General features: G+C 41.6%; 1 protein-coding gene across 3 annotated transcripts in view; it reads right to left on the reverse strand.

Moving 5' to 3' along the window:
• LRRK2 (leucine rich repeat kinase 2) overlaps positions 1 to 17158 on the reverse strand; it is a 95189-nt gene that overhangs the window by 45754 nt on the left and 32277 nt on the right. For 2 of the 3 annotated variants that reach the window (XM_081330713.1, XM_081330711.1), the window contains 10 exons: positions 16723 to 16905; positions 15036 to 15148; positions 12500 to 12569; positions 10506 to 10726; positions 8787 to 9037; positions 7254 to 7402; positions 5905 to 5998; positions 4854 to 5040; positions 2201 to 2382; positions 333 to 562 (listed from right to left, as the gene is read on the reverse strand). In XM_081330713.1, coding sequence (XP_081186839.1) covers positions 333 to 562; positions 2201 to 2382; positions 4854 to 5040; positions 5905 to 5998; positions 7254 to 7402; positions 8787 to 9037; positions 10506 to 10726; positions 12500 to 12569; positions 15036 to 15148; positions 16723 to 16905 — 1680 coding nt within the window. The remainder of the gene's footprint in view (positions 1 to 332; positions 563 to 2200; positions 2383 to 4853; positions 5041 to 5904; positions 5999 to 7253; positions 7403 to 8786; positions 9038 to 10505; positions 10727 to 12499; positions 12570 to 15035; positions 15149 to 16722; positions 16906 to 17158) is intronic. The other variant, XM_081330712.1, reaches the window with a different exon arrangement.

Raw genomic sequence — 17158 nt, forward strand, 5'->3', positions numbered from 1 at the left:
CTTCCTCCCTCCCTCCCTCCCTCCTTCCCTTTCTTCCTGTCATGGTGGTGCAGTGGTTACAATGGGGTATTGCAGGAAGACTCTGCCCATAGCCAGGAGTTCGATCCTGACCGGCTCAAGTTTGACTCAGCCTTCCATCCTTCCAAAGTCAGTAAAATGGGGACCGATATTTTTGTGGGCAAATATGCTGACTCTGTAAACCGCTTAGAGAGCGGGCTGTGAAGCGGCATATAAGTCTAATTGCTAGTCCTGGTGCCATTCTCATAAATCCTGAACACCGTTTTGTTTTTTTTAATTGACCCCCCCACACACACACGTGTGAAAGGAAATACCTGCAAAATCCCAGACATTTAAAATTGTGTCTTTCTTGATTTTGCCCCTTCGGGGAATCTTCCAGTCGTGGACATCAATTCCGACTGTCGGATTCTGAGGGGCCAAATCTGGCCTCTTCCATTTCATCAGTTGTCGTAACAAGGTCGTTTTACCGCTGCCGGCGTTTCCAACCATCATGAGCTTCATTCTGTGGTAGGGAACGGCCTTCTTTAAGCGCAGTTGAAGGAACCTGACAAAAAAGGGACGGAAAGGTTTTTTTTCCATTATAGAATTGCTTTAAAAAATCATCTTTCGCGGTGGGGGGGGAACCCTTCTCAATATTATAACCACCGGTCCAATTTTTTGTATACAAGTCCAATTTGTGTTAGGAATACTTTCAGCCAGGACAAAAACCTGGTCAAAACAAAGCTGAGTGTAGACGTTGTGATGAGCTGTGGTAATTTCTTTCCTACAAAAATGAGCTCAAGTGAATCTTAGGAAGATAAGTTTCCCTGCTACAGATCGTCCTTGACTTACAGCCTCAACTGAGCCCCAAATTTCTGTTGTTAAGTGAGACATTGGCGAAATGAATTTTGCCCCGTTTTATGACATTTCTTGCCTCGGTTGTTAAATGAAACACGGCAGTTGATTAGTTAGTAGCCCGGTTGTTAAGCGAATTTGGCTTCCCTATTTATTATTTATTAATTCGGTTTATATACCGCCCTACTCCCAAAGGACTCAGGGCTTGTGAGGGGGTCGCAAAAGGGGATCCCATAACCTTGGGATACAAGAGCCGTCATAAATATGAAGCCTCTGAATTTTGATCCCATGCTCACGGGGGATGCTGGAAAGGCCGTGACGGTGAAAAATGATCACTTTTTTCAGTGCCGTTGTAACTTTAAACGATCACTAAACAAAGTCGACAACTACCTGTGTTACGATCAATTATTTTTTAAAAAAAGGCACATTTGTGTTAATAACATTTTCAGCCAAGACGAAGACCTGACCAAAATAAAACTAAATTTACATGAGCTGTGATCGTTTCATTCTTTCTTTCTTTTTTATAAGTTTTTAATCATTTTTCCATACAAACAATAATTTTTCAACCAACGTGCTGTCTGAGTTTACATATGCTAGTACATATTTAATTCCTATGAGGGACGCGGTGGCTCAGTGAGTTAGGACGCTGAGTTTGTCGATCAGAAGGTCGGCAGTTTGGCGGGTCGAATCCCGAGTGCCGCATAACAGAGTGAGCGCCTGTTACCCGTCCCAGCTTCTGCCAACCTAGCAGTTTGAACGCACGTAAAAATGCAAGTAGAAAAATAGGGACCACTACGGTGGGAAGGTAACAGCGCTCCGTGCGCCTTTGGCGTCCAGTCATGCCAGCCACATGACCACGGAGATGTCCTTGGACAAGCGCTGGCTCTTCGGCTTTGAAACGGAGATGAGCACCGGCCCCTAGAGTCGGAAACGACTAGCACGCATGTGCGGGGGAACCTTTACCTTTACCTTTATTTAATTCCTAATCCTTTACTCTTTCCTCTAACCAAGGGTAAAATAAATTCCAAGTTTGATAATAATCCGTTTCTTCCTCTTCTTTCAATCTCATAGTCAATCTGTCCATCTCTGTGCATACTAGTATTTTTTTTAATTATTTCTTCATCTGATGGTATTCCTTCATTCTTCCAGTGTTGTGCAAATATAATTCTTGCTGCTGTTGTGACGTGCAAAGTCAAGTATAAGCTTTGTTTATTAGTCTTACAATAATGAGCGCAAATGAGCGTTGGGAAGATCCGTTTCCCTTCTCTTTTTTGGAGCAGCTAACAAAAGCTTTGTGTTAGATCAGACAAATAAGAAATAAATCTGAACTACAGTAGGATAAACTCACCTGATAATATCCCTTGCTTTGCCTCCCACGTGTTTGAAATCTAAGTTAAGATGTAACCCTTCCAAAGGAAGATCCCATATATTCAACAATTTTCCCATTTCATCTGGAAAACACCGTATTGCTGGATTGTAGCTAACATCAAAAGATGTCAAGTTCTGAAGAAACCCAATTTCAGGAGGAATCTAGAGACAAGAGAAGAAGCTCTCATATATATTTATATATCAGAACAGAATCATTAATCTTATCGGTTATAGATGGTAATTCATCAAACGTAGCTAATTAATTGTAGGCCAGGGGTAGGCAACCTCGGCTCTTTTATGACTCGTGGACTTCAACTCCCAGAATTCGTGAGCCAGCCATGCTGAGAGGAAAGGGAGAGGTTTCCAAGCTGAGCCATGCTGGCTCAGGAATTCTGGGAGTTGAAGTCCACGAGTCATAAAAGGGCCAAGGTGGCCTACCCCTGGCCTAGGCCAATCATTGTTTCTTTTGAATAGTGTTCAGGTGAAGAAGTATACACACACACACACACACACACACACACCAGGTGTAGACATTTGAAGTTAGTAAAAATAAAACGATGAACTCCGGGATATAAGAGAAATTTCTTCTTTATTGCTGAGCTTTCGTCAACAAGCTGTTTTACTAACTTCATATATATATATGTGTGTGTGTGTGTGTGTGTGTGTGTGTGTGTGTGTGTGTGTGTGTAAATTACTAACAAAGAATTAAGGGAGACTGAGATGCATTTATGACTCTTTAGTCTTCATCAGTCAGCCATACCCTTCTGAGATTCGAACCTCAGAAGGGTATGGCTGACTGATGAAGACTAAAGAGTCAGAAATGCATCTCAGTCTCCCTTAATTCTTTGTTAGTAATTTACACAAATATATGAACTGTCCGGTGTGACTACAGCCTGTTTGATGGCCTTCAAGATAGGCTGAAAACAGGAAATAAAGATTTGCCCCATGTTTGGGGCCTAGCAAGGTAATCTAAATAGTTAACATTTGACATATATATATATATATATATATATATATATATATATATATATATATATATATATGTATATGTATATGTATATGTATATGTATATGTATATGTATATGTATATGTATATGTATATGTATATGTATATGTATATGTATATGTATACGTATACGTATACGTATACGTATACGTATGTATGTATATATATCAGAACAGAATCGTTAATCTTATCAGTTATAAATGTCAGTTACATGCCCAATTAATCAAACGTAGCTAGTTAATTCTAGGCCAATCATTGTTTCTTTCGAACAGTGTTCAGGTTGATGTTACAGGCAGTCCTCGACTTACAACAGTTCATTTAGCGACTGTTTGAAGTTACAACGGCATTGAAACAAGTGACATATGACTGTTTTCCACGTTGATGACCATTGCATCACCCCCGGGGCTCACGTGATCAAAATTCAGACCCTTGGGTAACTGGCATGTATTTGTGACTGTTGCAATGTGCCCAGGTCATGTGACCATTTTCGGGTGACCTTTGGGCAACCGAATTTCTCTGTGTAACTTCCCCTTCCTATAAGTAACGGCTGGAAATTCCCAGAGAAGCCCTTTTTCGATGCAATCGATTGGATGCCGTTTGTCGTCAGCATAAAATTCTATCACCCGAGTTTTCCCTCCTCCAAGGTTGCCTCTATTTTTAACCAAAGGATTCTTTGGATAGTTGGAAAACAAAACCTTAATTTTCAAACGATGGTTACAAAAAGTGGAGGGGTGGTGGTGTTAAGAGTGAGAAGCAGGTTGGCGTGCTTTAGCGTCTAAGTATAAGGTACAAACATTTTAATACTTCCTTAAAGGCAGCTGAGTGATGGAGGGATTCAGTTTATTTTGGAGAACCATGTCTTCGCTAAAATTGTTAAAAAGTCCATTTCATCTTTTTTTTTAATCTCCAGAGCCACACTGCACCCTTTGTGGGTTCTTTTGAAGACTTAACTGCTTCAGGTTTAGCAATCTTGCCTTGCTGGAGCAGTGGGCTAATGCCTCCTTAAGTAACACCAGCTGCCCGCAATTAGTGCAGGTTCGAGTCCCACCAGGCTCAAGGTTGACTCAGCCTTCCATCCTTCCCAGGTAGGTAAAATGAGGACCCAGATTGTGGGGGGCAATAAGCTAACTTTGTAAAAAATGCCGCTTGGGGTGTGTGTGTGAAAGCCCTAATAAGCAGGCATATACATAGAATGAAGGCTACTGCTAAGCTTGTAAGCCGCCCTGAGTCTTCGGAGAAGGGTGGGATATAAATGGAATTAAAATAAAAAAATAAAAATAAAATAAAAATAAATCTAGTTTGACAGACTTTCTTTCCTGGCTTCTTTTGATCCCTTTTTGCAAATATAAGCTTTGCATTAAGACAGATGGGGGGGGGAAATCAACCTTTTTCTCTGTTGGTTTAATTTGCACCGAAGCCGTTCTGCTTCTCCGCCTTAAAATAAATCAGAGCGGATCGCCTCAAGTTTATTTTAAATCCAGTGCAATCAGGCCTGAAGAAATGTCATTTTCGGGAAAGAGGAATTGCTTCGAACACTCCTGAAAAGTATTTTGACCCAGGGAAGAAAAGCAGGCACAGTGCATTAAGTAAAAAAAAAAAAACAATTACTATCTTGTTATGCGTTACCTCTCTCAATTTGTTGTTAGACAGGTGTAGTTTTTCCAGCCGAGCCCAATTGGAAGCTCTGTCACTCAAGTCCAGGATGCTTATTTGATTATGGTTAAATATCAATTCTCTTAAATTTGAAGATTTCCAAAGTGCAGGACCTGGTAAGGTTCCAATTCTATTGCTGCTTAAATCCACCGATCGCAAACTGGCAAAGAGAGACAGGAATACAAGTGTTATTAAGTTAAAAGTCAGACTTTTTAACTTGCGCCAATCATTTCCAAATACAAATGCCATGCAGAAAAAATAAAAATAGGTTTATTATTTTTCAAGGGATGCTAGCCCTACACTTGCACATCGGATGACCAACACACCGTGCAAAATTTTTTAATTACACATGCTTTTTTATTCTCCCGTTATTTCCCCCCACTTTCCTAACAACTAAACCATTCTTTCTTTTATTGTATTTTTTTTAAAATTGTAAAGGCTGGTCAAAAACTGCAGTAATGATACAGGGAGCCTTTCACTTATACCTGTTCATTTAGTAACCGGTCAAAGTTACAACGGGACGGGAAAAAGGGATTTATGACCATTTTTCATACTTACAACCATGGTTGCACACCCCATGGTCACAGGATCAAAGAGTGACCCCTATTTATGACAGGGTTACGCGATCCCCTTTTGCGATACCCTTCTGACAAGCAAGGCCAATGGGGAAGCCAGATTCACGTCACAACCGTGTTGCTAACTTAACAACTGCGGTGAGTCCCTTAAGAGCTGTGGCCAGAAAGGCCGTGAAATGGGGCAAAACTCACTTAACAAATGTTTTACTTAACAACATAAATTTTGGAGTCAATTGGAGTTGTAAGTCAAGGACTATCTGTATTTGATTTGACTTTGTAATGAATTACGTTCTCTCTTCCCCCCCCCCCCCATCTCCTGGGCCGTCTAACTGCAAATCCACAAAGCTTGGAGACTTCTGAAATAGATATTTGGGATTACTAGAAGTGCCCATCAATCGGTGCAAGAACAGGAGAATGCAAAGTTTTATGTATATATGCTGGTAACTTACTGTGGCAAAAGAAGAATTGCCTCTGGAACAGTGAAAAAAACATTCTGAGCTAGCTTCAATGTGGTTATGTTAGAAGGCAAGCTGTGCATGGTACCTAAAACATATAGAAATAAACATGTTACTAATTGCTTTGGAAAAGTATTGAGTCATAAGACCAATTAAGAAAGCAGTTATCAAATAGATATCCTATGCAGGTAAAAAGTAAAGGTGAAGGTTCCCCCGCACATGCGTGCTAGTCATTTCCAACTCTAGGGGCCGGTGCTCATCTCCGTTTCAAAGCCGAAGAGCCAGCGCTTGTCCGAGGACGTCTCCGTGGTCATGTGGCCGGCATGACTAGACGCCAAAGGCGCACGGAACGCTGTCATCTTCCCACCGGAGTGGTCCCTATTTTTCTACTTGCATTTTTACGTGCTTTCGAACTGCTAGGTTGGCAGAAGCTGGGACAAGTAACAGGAGCTCACTCTGTTACGCGGCACTCGGGATTCGACCCGCCAAACTGCCGACCATCTGATCGACAAGCTCAGCGTCCTAACCCACTGAGCCACCGCGTCCCTATGCAGGTAGTCCTCAACAATTTGTTTAGTGACCGTTCCTAGTGGACAATCATTTATATATGAGCCAGCAGTGTGCAGCAGCAGCCAAGAAAGCCAGTGCAATCCTGGGCTGTATTAACAGAAAGGTAGAATTAAGATCACGTGAAGTATTATTAGTACAGCTTTACAAAACCTTTTTAAGACCACACTTAAAATACTGCATCCAGTTTTAGTCCCCATATCATAAAAAGATGTTGAAATTCAGGAAAGTGTGCGGAGAAGAGCAACAAAGATAATTAGGGGGCTGGAGGCTAAAACCTATGAAGAACCGTTGCAGGAATTCAGTTTGTCTAGTCTAGTGAAAACAAGGACTAGGGGGGACATGATAAGAGTGTTCCAATATTTGAGGGGCTGCCACAAAGAGGAGGGGGAGTCAACCTCTTTTCCAAAGCACCAGAAGGCAGGAGAAGAAACAATGGATGGAAACTAATTAAGGAGAGAAGCAACCTGGAATTAAGGAGAAACTTCCTAACAGTGAGGACAATTAACCAGTGGAACAGCTTGCCTCCAGAAGTTGTGGGTGCTCCAACACTGGAGGTTTCCAAGAAGAGATTGGACTGCCACTTGTCTGAAATGGGTGTAGGGTCTCCTGCTGGAGCAGTGGGTTGGACTACAAGACCTCTAAGCTCCCTTCCAACTCTGTTATTCTGTTGTTAATATAATTTCAGCAATATGTCGTGGTCTGCATGTTTTTTTTAATTTTATTTTATTTTGCTCCCATTCCTAGCACCGCTCCATCTAACGCTACATACTCACTCATTCTATTTACAGCTGCATTGAATATTTCCAATTTCAGACACTCCAGCAGAAATTCGCTATGCAGGTACGATATGTCATTCTTGCTAATGTTTAAACTTTTCAGTTCTTTCAAACCTGTGAGCGCAACCAACGCTGAAAGTCTGTTCCTAGGAGAAAGGAAAGGAAGAGTGTTAGCGCGGAGGTCGCACAAAACTTGATACAGGCCCGAGGTTGATTGCTCAATTTTTTTTAAATTTTATTTATTAAAGCATTTTATATGGCTGCCCAACTCACGGCTCCAGTGCGGCTTATGACATTTAAAAACCCACCCCATAAAATCCCATCAAAATACAAATGCCAACCCCCCCCCGATCTTTTCTCCTATACAAGTAGTCCTCAACTTAAAACAGTTCATTTAGCGACTGTTCAAAGTTAAAAACGGCACTGAAATAAGTGATTTAGGACCATTTTTCACCCTTATGACCTTTGCAGCATCCCCAGGGTCACGTGATCAAAATTCGGGCATTTGGAAACTGGCATGTACTTATGACAGTTGCAGTGTCCCAGGGTCATGCGATCCCCTTTTGCGACCTTCTGACAAGCAAAGTCAATGGGGAAGCCAGATTCACTTGACAACCGGGTTACTAACTTATCCCACTGCAGTGAGTCAAGTAACATTTGAGGCAAGAAAGGTTGTAAAATGGGCAAAACTCATTTAGCTCACAGTTAACAATTTTGGGTTTAATTGTGGTCGTAAATCAAGGAATACTCATATTCAAGTCAGCCTCAGACTTGTGGACTTCAGCTCCCAGAATTCCTCAGCCAGTGTGCCTGGCTGAGAAATTCTGGGAGGGGTCTTCAAACTTGGCGCTTTTATGACTTGTGGACTTCAGCTCCCAGAATTCCTCAGCCAGCGTGCCTGACTGAGGAATTCTGGGACTTGAAGTCCACAAGTCATAAAAGGGCCAATTTTGAAGATCCCTGACATAAAGCAATCGTGTGGTTTTCTTGGCTGTGTTACAGACATGGTTAACCACAGACTTCTTGCAGAATGGTTGTTTAAAGTTGGGCCTTACACACTTAATCCCATACAGGTCGTCCTTGATTTACAACAGTGCGTTTACTGACCAAAGTTACAACAACGCTGGAAAACGTGATTTATGACTATTTTTCACACTTATGACCACTGCAGCATCCCCTTGGTCACGTGATTTATATTTGGATGCTTGGCAACTGGTTCATATTTATGACGGTCACAGCGTCCCGGGTTCATGTGGTCCCCTTTTGCGACCTTCTGACAAGCAAAGCCAATGGGGAATCCAGATTCGCTTCACAACCGTGTTATTCATTTAACAACTGCAGGGATTCACTTAAGAAATGTGGCAAGAAAAGTTGTAAAATGGGACAAAACTGACTCAACAAATTTCTCCCTTAGCAACATACGTTCTGGGCTCAATTGTCATCATAAGTTGAGGACTACCTGTACTTCCCTCATCTTACCGTTCCCTGGAGACAAATATATATATAAAACACCTCGGCCTACATTCTCACCCTTCCAATATAAGATGCTCCAGCTTGACCAGAATATTGCCAAGGTATCTAGGAATGCCTAACAGTTGGTTGTATGACAAATTGAGTAATTTTAAGGTCGGGCAGGTGACTTTGGGATTGAAACATAAGGTAGGCCCAATTTCATTGCGCGAAACGTCGAGGTGAACGATCTGAGGCATTTCCAAGAGATATTGTGGGAAAGACTTCAAGCGGTTGCTGTGCAGGTCGAGATAAGTCAAACATTTCATAGTCTAAAAGGAAAAAAAAATTACGACCAGTGAGCCTATTTAATCAATTACGGTACGGTAAATAAAGTGGTACAAAAAGTAACATTTAGGGGATCACTTGAGGGAGAAGTATCTATCTGGAAAAAAATGCAAAAATTGTTACACGTTCTTCTCAAGGATAAACATAAACAGATTCCCCAGTTTTATCGTTAACACTGTTTTACTTTAATCTAGTCAGAGAGATAGAAGACAGAAGATAAAATCTGGAAGAGATGTAATTTTTATTATTTATTATTTAATTTTATATCATTTTGATTATATACTCCCAACTCCCCATGGAACATAGGACTGCCCCCGACCTTCGCTCATTTCGCCGGGACCTGAAAACGTGGCTCTTTGAGCTGTCTGGCCCAGGCTGAGGGGTTTTAATTTTATTGGGTTTTAGTTTAAATTTTGGGGATTTGATTTCATTAATTTTTAATCTGATTTTAATTTTTGTATGTTTGTTTTTAACCCTCCCTGTACACCGCCCTGAGTCCTACGGGAATAGGGCGGTATATAAATTTAATAAAATAAATAAATAAATAAATAAATAAATAAATACCATTAAGGAGAGAGAAGCCCTTGTAATTTATATAATAAAATGTAGCTAATAAATCAGAGAAGGAGCAAAAAAAAACACCCTGATTTGCCAACATCTGAATGTAGAGCAGGCCCTTAAAATAATTGGAAACTACACTCCGCAAATCAGCCTGGCCCTTTAAGGGGACACAGACTTTCTTTGTTGAAGAAATGCAGTTAGTAACATATAAATTTATTTCTTTATTGGTTTTTTAGAATTATTTTTAATGTTCTAAAATTTTTGTCGGGTGATGGGACGTGTGCTTGGGATGAACACACGTCCATCATCGACAAAAAATTAGATTAAACAGCAAAATGGTAAAAAAAAATAATAATTAAAAAGCATATATAAATAAAAAAGAAAACAAAACAACAGAAAAATATTCAGAGGACAGGTCTGATGGACCACGAGGTTGTTGTTGTTGTTTTGCTGTCAGTTTCCTACGTTTTTATAAAAATCGCATTAACTAGAATTGTTCCTATTCTACAGAGATATTTTACAGCTTTAATTGCACCTAATAAAAAAACATTAACTTAGCAATGGCTTATTCTGTTACAGAAGAAACCAGCACCAACTTTTCCTTAGATCGCTTTCCCCTTGCCTTCTAATTTTTGCAAATTTTGCCAAAACATATCCTATCTCGCATTCTTTCCAAATGGTTCGTCCAAGTTTGGAGATTAACATTCTTCCAACGAGGACGCCGTCCAGCTGGAAAATTACAGCATGCTTAGAAACCATGTTCTGAATGGAACAAAGCACACAGCTCACGGGGACCAGGAAAAAGTTGCTCCGGGTTGTGTTTTAATTGCTTTTAGGACTGAAATCGAGCAGGTTCTTTCATCGTTCCCTTCCGACGTTTGGGAGACTCACCTCACAAAGTTGTTTTGGAATGCAGGCAAGCTGGTTGTGATGCAGTTCTAATTTGTCTAGACGTTCGAAATGGGTGATTAAGCAAAGACTTTGACTGATGGGATCTATGTTCTCCAGCTCATTTGAAGACAAGTCAAGGGATTTAATATATTCTTTGTCAGAGACCAGGGAAGAAAAACTGTCCGAGCTCTTCAGGTTTGATTGGAATATTGACGTGCCTTCTAATTTATAATAATAATAAAAAACAACATTCAATTTCTTTGGCAACATCTGTTGCCCTGGTTTCATCGGATGTTGGCGAGCTGTACCAAACACTTACAAACGTTTAGATTAAATGCCTAAAGGAGTTTAAGCAATGTAGAAGTCTAACAGTTGCCTTAAAATACAGGTAGTCCTCGACTTATGACAATTGTGCCCGACATTTCTGTGGTTAAGTGAATTCTGCCCCATTTACCACCTTTCTCGCCACGGTTGTTAAGTGAATCACTGCCGTGGTGAAGTTATGACACGGTTGTTAAGTAAATCTGGCTTCTGCATTGACTTTGCTGGTCAGAAGGTCGCTAAAGGGGATCCTGTGACACACACACACACACACACACACACACACACACTGGGACCGTCACAAATGTGAGTTACTTGAAAAGCATCCGAATGCAAATCACGTGACTGTGGGGAATGCTGCAGTGATCACATGACCCCTGGACATTGCAACTGTCATAAATACGAGTCGGTTGCCGGGGGGGGCCCTGAATTTTGATCACGTGACCACGGGGATGCAGCAACAGTCGTGAAGTGTGAAAAAAGGTCATAAGTCACTTTTTTCCAGTATGGTCACTAAATGAACTGTTGTAAGCCGAGGACTACCTGTACTGAGAATAGGTAACACTTTCACGCATTTAAATATTTGCACATGGGACTAAGAAATTTATTTTATTTTATTTTATTTTAATTCCATTTATATCCCGCCCTTCTCCGAAGACTCAGGGCGGCTTACAAGCTTAGCAGTAGCCTTTATTCTATGTATATGCCTGCTTATTAGGGCTTTCACACACACCCCAAGCGGCATTATTACAAAGCCAATAGGAAAATAAGCCCTAGCGTGATTTTTCAGGCTGCTCATAATATAAGCCCGACTCCCAAAATAAGCCCCAGTTAAGCTCGTCAGCCAGACGGACGCATTTAGTACCGTATTTCCCTGAATATAAGTCCTAACGGAAAATAAACTCTGATGCGTCTTTTGGAGCAAAAATTAATACAGGACCCGGTCTTATTTTCAGAGAAACACGGTAGGAAGTAAACAAGCTAAACTATGGTATGCAAACCATAGTTTGTGGGTCCACACACGCCATTACGCCCAAACCAAACCACATTAAGCTTGCATGAACCCAATAATAGCAACAATATGAACAGTCTTGCTCATGTTTTAGTGTTCTGCGCCATGATAGCTTCCTTTTGTTTTTAACTATTTTTTTTATTAAAGAGTTTTACAAAAACAAAATTTTACAATATATCCCCAAATCCCTCCCACCCCAAACCCACCCACCTCCCCCCACCCACTTCCCAGAGCTAAATACAGGATTATAGTTACAATAATCATATTCTAAATAAAAATTATGCATAATATACAATTAACCAAATTCATAATGTGCTTTAACTCCCCTTTAACATAACTACAAACAAAGTACCAATAACAATATCCCACTAAAATCTACTCATAAGCTAAATGGAACTTTTTAGTCCCATATTTGTTCTGAATATAATTTATCCATCTCCTCCAAACTGAAATATATCTTTCCTGTGAATGATCTTTCAAATAAGCAGAAATCTTAGACATTTCTGCAAGATTCGAAACTTTAAACACCCATTCTTCTATAGTGGGCAAACTATCCTTCTTCCAATATTGTCCCACCAGTAACTATTTTAACTATTTTTGATCAGGCATGCTTTGATGAGATACATTTAAACGTTGATCTCTATTGTAATTTTCTACTTACTGTGTGATTCTTCAGAAAACACATTTTTTCTTCTTCGGCTCTTTAACGGTTCGTGAGGTGATCCAGCCCCCTGGAAAGAAAAGGAAAAAAAATCAAAAGCGGGACTTTTGAACACTTTTTAAGGATATTCTACATTCAAGACATGATTCCTTGATTGCAAAGGTTGCTTCCAGATCTGTGTTGCATCTAATTTGGCTGAGTAGGGTTTTTTTTCCCATCCAAGATGACACCACTGACAATAAGGTAGTCCTCGACGTATATACACAGTTTAGCCCAAAATTCCCACTACTAAGCAAGACAGTTATTAAGTGAGTTTTGTTCCATTTTACAACCTTTCTTCCTTCAGTCGTTAAGTGAATCACTTCAGTTGTTAAGTTAGTGACACGGTTTTTAAGTGAATCTGGCTTCCCCTTTGACTTTGCTTATCAGAAGGTTGCAAAAGGGGATCACGTGACCCCGGGATGCTGCAACCATCATAGATACGTGCCAATACATGTCTGAATTTTGATCACGTGACCATGGGGATTGCCGCAATGGTCAATGGGTAGAAAATATCCTGCAGCCAAGAAGGCTCCATACACATTTGCATTACTCAGGTGATCCCAAGGTCACAACAACCCTCCAAACCGCCTCAATGACTCTCTAAAACAGGGGTCTTCAAACTTGGCCCTTTTATGACATGTGGACTTCAACTCCCAGAATTCCTCAGCCAGCGTCGGGAAACTATGGCCCCTTCATGACTTGTGGACTTCAACTCCCAGAATTCCTCAGCCAGCATGCCTGGCAGAGAAATTCTGGAAGGGGTCTTCAAACGTGGCCCTTTTATGACTTGTGGACTTCAACTCCCAGAATTCCTAAGCCAGCATGCCTGGCTGAGGAATTCTGGGAGGGGTCTTCAAACTTGGCCCTTTTATGGCTTGTGGACTTCAACTCCCAGAATTCCTCAGCCAGTGTGCGGGAACTATGGCCCCTTCATGACTTGTGGACTTCAACTCCCAGAATTCCTCAGCCAGCATGGGGGAACTATGGCCCCTTCATGACTTGTGGACTTCAACTCCCAGAATTCCTCAGCCAGCGTGGGGGAACTATGGCCCCTTCATGACTTGTGGACTTCAACTCCCAGAATTCCTGAGCCAGCATGCCTGGCTGAGGAATTCTGGGAGTTGAAGTCCACAAGTCATAAAAGGGCCAAGTTTGAAGACCCCTGCTCTAAAAGAAGGCAAATGACCAGCTGTCTGCAAGGAATATAACTCCTTCCATTTCCCCACCATCCCGTCAGAGCTGAGGAAGCTTCTTGGATGAGAAGCGAAATGCCTTCAAAGAAAGAAACGAGAAAGTCCAGTCACTCTCCTGAAAAAGGAGGGTCACGACATCCTGTGCTCATGTGATTGCCACAGGCGACATACGACCAGCTTCCCTAAGGATTCCAAACAAGATGTTGAGACTTGGGAAAAGTGCAGAGAAGAGCAACTAAGACGATTAAAGAACTGGAGGCTAAAACATATGAAGAACGGCTGCAGGATTTGGGAATGGCCAGTCTAGAGAAAAGAAGGACTAGCGGGGAGATGATAGCAGTCTTCTAGTATTTGAGGGGCTGCCACCAAGAGGAGGGGGGGTTTCAATTAATTCCCAAAGCCCCAGAAGGCAGGACAAGAAACAATAGATGGAAACTAATCAAGGAGAGAGGGAGGCGGTGGCTCAGTGGGTTAGGACGCTGAGCTTGTCGATCGGAAGGTCGGCAGTTTGGCGGGTCGAATCCCGAGTGCCGCATAACAGAGTGAGCACCTGTGAGCACTCGTCCCAGCTTCTGCCAACCTAGCAGTTCGAAAGCACGTAAAAATGCAAGTAGAAAAATAGGGACCACTCCGGTGGGAAGGTAACAGCGTTCCGTGAGCCTTTGGCGTCTAGTCATGCCGGCCACATGACCACGGAGACGTCCTCGGACAAGCGCTGGCTCTTCGGCTTTGAAATGGAGATGAGCACCGGCCCCTAGAGTTGGAAACGACTAGCACGCATGTGCGGGGGAACCTTTAATCAAGGAGAGAAGCAACCTGGAATTAAGGAGAAACTTCCTAACAGCGAGGACAATTAAACCAGTGGAACAACTTGCCACCAGAAGTTGCAGGTGCTCCATCACTGAAGGCTTTGAAGAAAAGACCGGACAGCCACAGTCAGTCTGAAATGGTATAAGGTCTCCTGCTAGAGCAAGGGGTTGGACTAGAAGACCTCCAAGGTCCCTTCCAACTCTGTCCTAAATTTAAAATTTGATTTTGCTCATCAGAAACCAGCAGTGAAGGTCACACACAGCCAAGCAGGTGACCACAGGATGCTGCAATGTTGTGTTTGTGATTGCCGAGTGCCGGAATCATGCTTGTGTAAGCACGGGGATGCTGCAATGCCTGCAATTCTGAGGTCCCGTCGTAAGTCCTGCCCCCCCCATTCAGAGCCATTGTAACTTTGAATGAGGGCTGAACTGGCCCGTCATTAAATGAGGACTACCTGTAGAGTTGGAACCCATTTAAACCATTTGTCTCACCACAGATCTGGAATGCCTTTGAAGGGGGGGAGAGTAGGTCTGAGGAGGTTTCTGGAGGTCTGCGGCTGCCACAGAGTAAGATTTCTGCCTCACCATCAATGAGCTTTCACTGCCTGAGGTAAAAAGAAAACAAACGATTAAAATAAATCAGACTTGTATGCACATAACAGGGCAATGAAAGTAACTAAAACCAAAAAAAACCCAAACGTCCGCTAATAACAATCCAGATATGAGAAATGTAGCATGATGCAACCCCAAAAATTTTTAGTGTAGCCTCAATCAATTTACAGATAGTCCTTGACTTATGGCAGGGGTCCTCAAGCTTGGCCACTTTAAGACTTGTGGACTTCAACTCCCAGAATTCCCCAGCCAGCATGGCTGGCTGGGGAATTCTGGGAGTTGAAGTCCACAACCATGGATGGCTAGAGAATGCTGGGAGTTGACGTCCACAAACATGGCTGGCTGCAGAATTCTGGGAGTCCACAAGCATGGCTGGCTGGGGAATCCTGGGAGTTGAGGTCCAAAAGCATGGCTGGCTGGGAAATCCTGGGAGTTGAAGTCCACAAGCATGGCTGGCTGCGGAATTCTGGGAGTCGAAGTCCACAAGCATGGCTGACTGTGGAATCCTGGGAGTTGAGGTCCACAAGCATGGCTGGCTGGGGAATCCTGGGAGTTGAGGTCCACAAGTCTTAAATTGGCCAAGTTTGAGGACCTCTGACTTACAGTATGACCAGAATAGAGTCCCAAATTTATGTTACTAAGTGAAACATTGAAGTGACTTTTGTGCCATTTTATGATCTTTCTTGCCACAATGGTGAAATGAACCACTGCAGTTCTTAATTTAGGAACACGGTTGTTAAGTGAATCTGGCTTCCCCATTGACTTTGCTCATCAGAAGGTCACAAAAGGGGATCACATGATCCCAGGACATTGCAGCCGTCATAAATATGAGTCAGTTGCCAACCACTTGAATTTTGATCACCTGTGAAAAACAATCATAAGTCCCTTTTTTCAGCACCGTTGTAACTTTGAAGGGTCACTAACTGAACTGTTATAAGTCGAGAACTGCTTGTATTTATAAAAAATAAAATTAGCTCTCATAATAAGATGAATAATAACTAAACCTTACAATTATATGCTGTGGGTTTTTTTTAAAAAAAAAGTTTGTAACTTCTTAAGAAGTCTTTTGCAGAAAATAGAACCTCTGTTTAATGTTAAACAACTTTAACATTATTTAATGTGAAACCATCAGGAAATATAGTTAAAAGTGAAAAGCTAAGATGTACAGCATCACAAAATATAAATTTATTACTTGACGTTTAACTCAGCCCTTGTCCTGAAATACAGAATTACTGGCCACTTCCGACTTGTAAATTCTGAGTTGCGGTGAAATGAATTAAAACAATAATCTGTTCCACCTTTTCCATAAGGCATACAGTAGTTTGTGCAGATTAAAACAGATTAGGTTATAACATTGCACATTACAGCTAGAGGAATAGAGGAAGAGATAACATTGTTATATTTAATATTTTTTTAAATATTGAAAACTGTAGATTCCCACAATCCTCATGCTATAGACGCATCGTCCCCACGACCGTAACTCCAACTGACTGTGTTCTTTTTACACACAAGCGTGTTGATATATTAACAGAACGATAAATCCATTCATTTCATTAAGCAAATGTACCTTCGCTCTCGACGTCATCGCTCAAAGAGAAAACACTGTCAGCTAAAGGATCAGGCAGGAACGTCCATTCATCCCATTTCTGCATTTCATCATTCTGGCTATCTGTGTCAGATCTTGACTGATCTTTGTAACTACTCGTCCTCTGATATCGAAGGACCATGATGGCCAACGCGGAGCCTGGATCTTACGTGTACAAGAAAGAAATGTAATACTATTTCACAAATACCGGATAGAGTACATGCTGCGTACGGTGGCTGTGATCCGGGCTGTAAGTAATTTGAACATGCATGCGCCGGTTTACATAATTCGGTTTCCATTTTAGAACAACTGGAAAGCTTTGCTGAACTGCTTCAAAATAATGCAGAGGAGTGAGATTATGGCCTTTAAAGTTTTTCTCTTCGTACAATGCCTTATTCTGAAGCCTGCTTCTCAGTCT

The sequence above is a fragment of the Vipera berus genome (assembly GCF_964194415.1).
Source record: "Vipera berus genome assembly, chromosome: 6".
Taxonomy (NCBI): Eukaryota; Metazoa; Chordata; class Lepidosauria; order Squamata; family Viperidae; genus Vipera; species Vipera berus.